The sequence below is a fragment of the Sinocyclocheilus anshuiensis genome, unplaced genomic scaffold (genome assembly GCF_001515605.1).
Source record: "Sinocyclocheilus anshuiensis isolate Anshui unplaced genomic scaffold, SAMN03320099.WGS_v1.1 scaffold708, whole genome shotgun sequence".
Lineage (NCBI taxonomy): Eukaryota > Metazoa > Chordata > Actinopteri > Cypriniformes > Cyprinidae > Sinocyclocheilus > Sinocyclocheilus anshuiensis.
The window spans coordinates 1002832-1012668 of record NW_015555881.1 but is presented as its reverse complement, the minus strand read 5'-3'; the positions used below and the strand labels follow the sequence as shown (position 1 = coordinate 1012668).

The 9837-nt window shown below is 34.2% G+C and overlaps 1 protein-coding gene across 1 annotated transcript in view; it reads left to right on the top strand.

Moving 5' to 3' along the window:
- Positions 1-9837, top strand: part of LOC107675693 (collagen alpha-1(XXVII) chain A) — a 75185-nt gene that overhangs the window by 13967 nt on the left and 51381 nt on the right. The window contains exons 4-7 of the mRNA XM_016470109.1: positions 4181-4234; positions 6664-6717; positions 7478-7531; positions 7710-7763. Of these exons, the coding sequence (XP_016325595.1) occupies positions 4181-4234; positions 6664-6717; positions 7478-7531; positions 7710-7763 (216 nt within the window). The remainder of the gene's footprint in view (positions 1-4180; positions 4235-6663; positions 6718-7477; positions 7532-7709; positions 7764-9837) is intronic.

The following is a 9837-nucleotide window of genomic DNA, read 5'->3' as shown; positions in this document are numbered from 1 at the left end:
TATATATATATATATATATATATATATATATATTTAGTAATTTTGTCATGTGGTTTTGTTATTTTTATTAGTTCTTTTTTTATGTTAGTGTTTAGGTTTCATTTTGTTTTTTTTTTGTTTTTTTGTTTTTTTTAATTAATTTCCAGTTAGTAATTTTAGTGATTCAATTTTTTTTAAATATCACTATTTAGGTTTAATAAATTTTTATTTCAGTTTTAGTTTTAGCTTTTGTTTATTACCAGTTAGTAATTTTAGTGCTTCAACTAGGGTTGCGCAGAGAATCCTAATCCATCCATGGAAAACTAGGCATGGGGTTTCAATCAGAATCAGAAACTCTCGAACCACCTTGTTTTAGAGACCAAACTTCAAAAGCAACCACCTGACCTGTGACCCAAAAACAAATAAGGATAAGTGAGTTATTGCAAGTCCTGTGTTAAATGTGAGCCGTATTTCAACAGTAGGACTGCGACGTCTTTAAGGTCCTTTAGATGCAGCAACATGGGAAAAAGCATTTCAAGCAAATTGCTCAGAAACAGTTTAGTTAACAAGGATGTTCAAAGTTAGTGATGACTTCATGGTCAGACTCTCTAGAGGGCATTTTCCAAAATAGCTGACTAACTTGACAAAACAGCCCACATGTTGAACAATGACCCATTTTTATGATGTCTGCACATCACTGTGGTTACCTTTGTGTAATTTGGTGGGACTCACAGGTATGTGTGTGTGTAGCACCCAAGAGAATGTTCTCTGTCATTACCGCAGCATAATTACCCAAAAGCCCCCATCCTTCACCATAAAGACATGTTCAGCAGGTACTTCACTAAAACACCAGGAACACACCCGGCGATTCTCTCAATTACACGTGCACACGCACGTGCAATTATTTAAGTCTGCAATTATTTACAGCCCCAAGCTGCAGTACACCGTTTACCTGAAGATAATGAGCTGTAGTCACTATCTTTAGCCTTACTTAAATCCACAATAAACCCAAAAAACACTGTTCGCGTCACACTCACAAGCTCTGTTCACAATGAAATGCTACTGCTTACTAAATACTGTCCAGTATGTGCTTTTTACTGCCTACTAATTTAAATTAGCATGAAACAGGGTCAAATAGTAGTATGCTAATGTTGTCACTACTGTATGTTACGGTGTTATTTTAGTATTATTTATATATTATAGTTTTTATTATAGTAATTTTGTCATGTGGTTTTGTTATTTTTATTAGTTCTTTTTTTATGTTAGTGTTTAGGTTTCATTTTGTTTTTTTTTTGTTTTTTTGTTTTTTTTAATTAATTTCCAGTTAGTAATTTTAGTGATTCAATTTTTTTTAAATATCACTATTTAGGTTTAATAAATTTTTATTTCAGTTTTAGTTTTAGCTTTTGTTTATTACCAGTTAGTAATTTTAGTGCTTCAACTAGGGTTGCAAAAGGTGGAAAATTTCCAGTAAATTTCGGAAATATTCCAGAAATTTTGGAAACTTTCCAGGATTTTTTGGAATATTCCAGGGATTTTTGGAAAGTTTCCGGAAATTTACCAGAAATTTTCCACCCCTTTGCAACCCTAGCTTCAACTTACACTTATTTCAGTTAGTTGCCAAGGCAATGTTTCTTATTTTAATTTAGTTTGTCATCATTTCGTTATTTTATTTCTACTTCATTTCAGTTAATAAATATATTTGTAATAGTTTTAGTTAACAATAGTAACCCTGATGTGTTGCATGTTTACGAATTACTTTGCATGTTTAATCTAAAATTATCTTTAGATTATTCAAATAAGTATTAATATTTTATTTTATTTCCACTTTATTTCAGTTAATAGAAAGGCATTTAATTGTTTTAGTTTTAGTTAATGACAGTAACCCTGGTATATTGCATGAGCAATTTAGTGAGAGGTGTCCGGTTATGAGTTACTTTGCATTTTTAATTCAAAAGTATCTTAAAATTTGTCAATTAAGTAATAGGTCAAGAAAAAAAATTATAAATAGTGCTGCTTGTATTATTTCGTATTCATTCAGCACACTGTAAATGGAAGCAGCATTGCTTTGTTGGATGCAGTAGCAAATGTAGTTGTTCATTTGGGTCAAACTGTGCACAAAGTACTACAGCAATATTAAACAGTGTAGTATGGTAGTATGGAGTTTTGAGCACCGTTTGAAAGCACTGTTGCATGATGGGAGTATCTGGATGTTCATTCAGGACTCAGGTGGGTTGGTGGGGGGCTGTGGTGTACATGTATGTGGGTGAGAAAGCCCCATCCCCCTCCTCCATCAACAGAGCCATAGTTCTAGAGCTCAGAGATTCTTAACATAAACTCACAGCAGCTCACACACTCATCTTCTTTGAGAGCCGCCCGCGCTCAATGAAGGCTTTCATCCTGTGCCGCGTGGCACTGCGCTGGGGGTGGAGGACAGAGAAGCCAACTGATCCTCTGTTTCTACAACTATGCTGATATATATGATACCACTTGAGCCATAGAGCTGGGAGAAATTCCCGGGAAAACTGTGATATTTTTGGCCATTTGATGATATTTGATATGTAAAGTATGTTTATGCTCTGAAATGCAAGGGTGTTTTTTGAAACTTTTTTTGTACCAAACTACATTGTTCCCAAGTAGATTGAAATGTTTCATTTTTATAGCTAAAATACTGACAAATGAAAAATGTTGCATGAAACAGCATTCACAGCTTGTTTTACTTTTGTTATGTGGTGTACGTCATTTCAGAAACAAGTATTTTGACAGAATATATTCTGATGAAATACTATAATTTATAGTAATATTTTTTTTACTAATATATTTTATGTATGTTTATTTGTTTTATAGATAATGTATATTAATAAGAAATATTTATTATTATTAATATGCATTTATAAAATATGTGACCCTGGAGCACAAAACCAGTCTTATGTAGCACGGGTTTATTTGTAGCAATAGCCAAAAAAACATTGTATGGGTCAAAATGATCGATTTTTCTTTTATGCCAAAAATCATTAGGATATTAAGTAAAGATCATGTTCCATGAAGATATTTTGTAAATTTCCTACCGTAAATATATTAAAATTTATTTTTGATTAGTGATATGCATTGCTAAGGACTTAATTTGGACAACTTTAAAGGCAATTAAAATAAAAGATTTTTTGGACCCTCAGATTCCAGATTTTCAAATAGTTGTATCTCGGCCAAATTTCGGAAAATTGACCCTTATGACTGGTTTTGTGGTCCAGGGTCACATATTTGATTTATTTTAGAAATGTTTATATTAATAAATAAAATATTAATCATTTTCTAAATATAAAATATTTTGCAAATATTTGTATAAATAATTTATATGAATACTTCTTAATTGTATAAATATTTATTTTATAAATAATTTATATTAATATGTAATATGAAAATGTAAATAAAAATTCTGTGAATATTTTATAAACAAATTAATTTATTTTATAAATGTTTATATTAATAAATAAAATAATAATCATTTTCTAAATATAAAATATTTTTAGAAATAATTTATATTAATACATCTTAATTTTATAAATATTTATTTTATAGATAATTTATATCAATATGTAATATGAAAATATAAATAAAAATATTTATAAAACATTCTGTGAATATTTTATAAACAAATGATATTAATAAGTAAATATTACTTATTTTATAAATAAAACTATTTGTAAAATGTTTTGTGAATATTTCATAAAGTATATTAATAAATAAAATATTACTTAGTTTATATTATTAAATCTAAATATAAACTATTTTGTGAATTTTGATTTCATAATTTATAATAATAAAATAATTGTTATTTTAGAAATATAAAGTATTTGACAAAATATTTTACAAACAAATGAATCATTGCATCTGTGTTTTGTACTGATTTGCTGAAACAGACTTTTTGAAAGATTAGAGATTCTAATAAAAAAATATTTCTTATGTTCTTGTCTTGCTCACAGTGCTCAGAATGGGGGCACAAAATCTGCCAAAATCTGAGCACTGTAGGATTGTAGGATTGGTACATACCTTCAAAGCTACAGAAAAGGACCACAGAAAAAGGAAATTCCCTCGAATGACTTCCTGTTTCCTCTTTGCTGTGTTTAGTTTTTAAACAGAGTCTTGCAGCACTATAAGCAGTGAGTGTGTGTTTGATTCATAAGAGCACTCTTGTGTTTCATAGGGAATCCCGGGACCTCCAGGGAAACCAGGGCAGCCAGGGCTGAGAGGACCTCGGGTGAGTGTGCGTGTGTGTGTGTGTTAGACTAATAGAGCCATTGACCTTTAACCTCAGATATAAACAGGAAGTGTGTAAAATGCAGTGCCTTATAAAATCTCTCCCACACTGTTCACTTCAGTGTATATGTGCTTTATTGGTTCTTTTTAGCGTGTGTGTCTGTGTTTTGTCTGGTCAGCAGGTCGAACTGACCTCAGAACAATACACAAACTGCCCCTCCGGATCTGTCTGTCTCATTCACTTTCACACACATTCTTTTGCCCTTTCTCATTTGTGTTGATCTGTTTTGTCATTTTTGAGTATTTAATGAAATTATCAATGGAGCTACAATATCATGACTACAATTGCACATAGTTTTAAAGTATTAAGAATTGCAGTAATAATAATAATAACAGTAATGATTATTATGATAATAATAATATTATTAATAATTATTCAGCATCAATTAATATATTAATAAATGAAATATTCATTATTTTATTAATATAAATATTTATCATATATTTTGTAAATTGTTTTTAAAAATAATTTATAAAAAACATGTTAATTTTATACATAATTTATATTAATTTGTGGAATATTACTTATTTTATGAATATAAATATTTATCACATATTTTGGGAATATGAATAAATAATTTATGTTAATGTAACCCCTGGACAGGATTTGTAATATAAAATAAAAAAATGTAAATAAAAAAAAACTACAAAAAAACTTTTTTTTTACCAAACAATTTACCAAAATAAAAAAATACAAAAAAATGTACATTATATTCCATATAACAATCTAGAGCAGTGATCACAATTGATTTGTCTTAAGCATATTTTAAGTAAAAAAAGTCAACAAAAAAAAAATACACAACTAAATGTTTTGCATCCTCTAAGGTGAGCAGGTACTAAATTCCATTTTTCTGCTGTATTTTAAGTATTTTAGAGAATTTTTGGGTGGTCTTTTCCTTTGACTTAAGAGTCCTTGTGAGGAATCTTCTAGCACAATCAAACAGAGAGCCATAGAGCCATGACACTTTGTTTGAACTTTGACCTTTGTTGACTGGACGGCAACTGCAGTCCTCATGTAGTGTGCATGTGTCAAAGGTCCACCGTGAGGTCACGCTGTTGTGTGTGTGTGTGTTAAGAGCATGTGTTATAAGGTCTGACTGCTAGGCTTTGTTCAGCCGGCACCCTTTTCATGTTAAATGTGTATGTTATTTGTGTGTGTGTGTTTGCTTGTTAGAACAAAGATGACTTTCAGTAAAGTCAGCCTACGCTATTTGCGCTTTCTTTGCACTCTCCTCAATCTTTGCTTTTTCCTAGTAACCAGCTAAAGAATCCTCTTATTATCACCAAGGCTGCATTTATTTGATCAAAAACCAGTAAAAACAGTAATATTGTGAAATATTAGTACAATAACTGTTTTCTGCTTGAATATATTTTAAAATGTAATTTATTTCTGTGATGCTAAGCTGAATTTTCAGCATCATTACTCCAGTCTTCAGTGTCACATGATCTTCAGAAATCATTCTCATATGCTGATTTGCTGCTCGAGAAACATTTCTTATTATTATCAATTTTGAAAACATTTGTGCTACTTCATATTTTTGTGGAAACATGATACATTTTTTCCCAGGATTCTTTGATAAATAGAAAGTTTTTATCTTAAAAAAAATCTTACTGACCCCAAACTTATAATCAGTCCATATTCACTCCTTATATATGAATAAATAGTAAAACAAAACGTGTAAAAAAGCCCCATTTTTTAGTGTTTATTGATACAGACAGTTTGGTTAAAATAATTTGTGAAAGTGAATCCCATTTTATTGCATATCTGCGTGCAAATCAGAGACTTGGCTCTTTTTATTCTCGTGTGTTTAATTTTGTATTAGCAACAAAATATTCAATATAATCAATATATTCAATATAACAGCCCTAATACAAAAACACACACACACACTATTGTTTTTACACACGTGCATTGCTTTTGTTTTGTTTTCATGCATGGTATTACTCGATCTGTTGGGCTTATTTATGTTATTTCCAATAACACCCATTGACCTTGACCCTCACTGTGACCTCTGACCTCAGGTGGGAAGTCGTTTAAAAAAAGAACAAGGTCAGGGTCGCATAAAAGGTCAAAGTCAAATGGAGCTAAGAATTGACTTCTTTTGTTTCAGATCCATTCACTGTAAACTGAAAACACATAATGCCCGAAGCATACTCAAGTATGCAAGCATATGAACGCAAAAGCATCAAGCGAGACAAGATTAATTCCATGCATCATAGAATTAATTCATAATGAAGTTGCATTCTCAGCATGGCCACAAGGGGCGTATAAGCTGTTTCTGCAGTCAGTAGGTGAACTATTAAATGCATTCTGTTTTTCTTAATCGTTCATTCCTAATGTGTGTATTGTTTGTATGTCGTTATCTGTAGGGCCCCCCAGGACCACACGGCAAGCCAGGTCGACCCGGTCCAACAGGGTTGAAGGTAAAAACCAACTCACCCACACTTACGGTCAGATAATCCGCAGTCTGATCTCGTGTACTGCTCTGCTCTTCTTCCTGTGTTTGGCCCTCTGTTATATTCATCACCGCACCGCCTGCCGGTACTATTGGGCTGCCAACAAAACCCTGCAGACAAGGTTTCGGAAACACAGGCACACACATACACACACACAAACCCTTTGATTTATTTGAGCTCACGAGAAGCCCAGCAGGTAGTGGAAAGTCTTTCCCATGATACAGAAACAAGTGTTTGTGTGGTGAAGTATAGCTGTAGTATTAAACACGGGTTATAAACCAAAACCACTAAACATGCTTCCAAGTTAGGTGTGCGTGTGATGTCCCACCGTGTGTGATTGGTCCGCCTCTTTCATCCCTGTAAACGATACAAAGGTGGTAAACAGCCGAGCAGCCCAGCGGGGAGTGTGTTTGTGTGATTGCATGGTCTCTGCTTTCTGTGTTTAATTATTTCAAGTGGCCTTTGAAGACAAACCTGGTTAAGATGCAACGGCCTGGAGTCAAACGTCCCATGTGTTCTCGCTCTCTCTTTCTGTCTGCGACACACACATGTACATGCACACACAAATTCGTAATTACGGTAAGATATAAAGCTTAAAACGGATGAAATAACATTCTTGCTTTGATCTGATTAGCATCTTTAAACAACTGGGCTTTGTAAGATGAAACGGTGAAAAAGTTTCACATTTTCTTCAGACGATTTAAACTCCGTCTCTTCTTTCTCTCAGGGGAAGAAAGGAGACCCTGGACTGTCTCCTGGAAAAGCACCAAAAGGAGAAAAAGTGAGAAAACATACACTTGTTCCGATTCATGTACTTTAGTGTTAGCAACAGCCAAAACACTGTTCTTGATCAGAACATGCAAACATGCGAAAAGTTACAGCAGCAACATCTGCTCTCTATGGGTTCCTGTGGCAGTGCTGGACTGATTGTGCCTCATGTTTACTGTTCGTGTTCGTAGGGAGACGTTGGTCTGTCTGGTCCTGTTGGTTTAGTCGCGCCGGAAGGCCGGAAGGTAAGATATTCTGAAACGCTTGAATCATTCTCTCCATTGTTTCATTATTTCTCAACACTAATGTTGCTGTACACTTGCTCGGAGACATGAGCACAGATGTTTGCCGTTTTGCATACCAGACCCACGCAAACACTCTGAATGCTCCCACTGGTTCTGCCTCACTGTGTCTCCCGTTGCTGTGGAAACCCAGTGTAAACATCAGAGGGAATCCCCAATGAGTCATCTATCACTCCTTTATACTCCGTGCACTCACACGTCAAACAAGGCTATTGAGAGTCGTACAGTCGTTCACCATGAGTAACTCTCTTTGTTACGACCATTAGTGTGTCGCGTCTCAGCTGTGCATGATTATAGTAAGTTTAGACCCTCTGCCAGGCGCTTTAGTGTAAGCAGTAATACTCATAGCTTCGTGTGTGTGTTTGTGTTGGAAGGATCTAGCAGAGGGATCTCTGGAAAAATCCTGTAGCCGATTCCTGTACCCTTTTAAACGATGGTTGTAAACATGCATATGTTATGTCTAGAGCAGCAAAAACGAATTAAAACAACCAAAGTTAATTATAAAAGAAGTTGACAATGAACTTTATCAACTCTTTATGCACTTCATGCATATAGTCAGTTTAGACCCAATGCAAGGTACTTTTTTAAATATTAAAATATAATTTTTTATTTTTTATCATTCTTTCTTTATCCAATTAGTTGATTTATCACAGAATTAATTGACATTAACTGATTACTGAAATGAGTTGTAGTAGCATGTCAGTACATGTGGTTCAGTGTGTGTGCACGTGTGTTCGTGAATACCTGGCAGGCTGCGCGGCGGTCCATGTGCTTTGTGTTACATGTCTGTGGTTAGAAAAAGAGCCATTAGAATATAGAGAAGAACCTCTGGAAAAACGGACAGCAGCGTGTCATGAACGAGTGAATGAAGGGATGAATGCGGGTATGACGGAACCAATAATAAACCAAAGCAGCCTGTGATTCTGCAGAGGGGCCAGACAAATTAAGCAGCTGATCTAGTACAACCTTTAACACAGATTCTACTGTAAACATTAAAAGATGTTCTAGAGCTAGACAGTGCATAAACAACACAACTTCTTAGAAAGTTATAAGGGATTACAAGATTTTTCATATCAGTTTAATGTTTTTTTTTTTGAGATAAAATTATTCTGACATAAAAGGATCCTTTTTAGAATTCTAACAAAATAAGATTTTTGTTTGTTAAAAGTGCACTGTATATGTACTGTAACTGTTTAAATAGTTGCAAACATACAACAAAGATCAGTGGTACATGTGTGTGGCTGTTCGCTGGAATGTGGAGGTAGAGGCAGGAATCAGAGCTGGGTTTCCCACAAACAAACGTAATGGAAGAACCAGACATCTCTCAGACGCAGAGTGTGACAGGATGGATTTCACTGGTTTGGCAGAGAAGAATGTGTGTGTGTGTGTGTGTGTTGTAGTTTTATGTTCTTGTGTACATTTCTCTTGAGAATGATGGTACTTCACGCTACTATCTTTCTGTCAGTCTATCTATCTATCTATCTATCTATCTATCTATCTATCTATCTGTCTGTCTGTCTGTCTGTCTGTCTGTCTGTCTTAGTTGCCTGTCTATCTATCCTGTCTGTCTGTATATCTATCCATCTGTCTGTCTGTCCTGTCTGTTTGTCCGCCTATCTGTCTGTCTATCTATCTTTCTGCCTGTCTATCTATCTGTCTGTCTGTCTGTCTGTCTGTCTTTTTCTACCTGTCTGTCTATTTAGCAGCTCAAGTTCAGTTCATGTTCTCACTGCTGTAAGACACGACATTCAGAAGTGCGGTTCACATGCAACATGGAAAATATTCTCATAGTTTATCCATTTTGTCTTGTCTGTCTACTGGCGCACTCGTAAGGTCAATAAACAAAAATCGGCACACTGCCATTACTGCTCTAAAAAATGTATTAAAATCACAACGTTTCTACCCTGACTAGGACCCTACTACCCTAAGGTCTCACTCGTAAGGTCTCACACTTTATATAGTCCTCCCTAGGGGTGTGCGATATTGACAGAAAATAATATCTCGATATTTTCTGGAA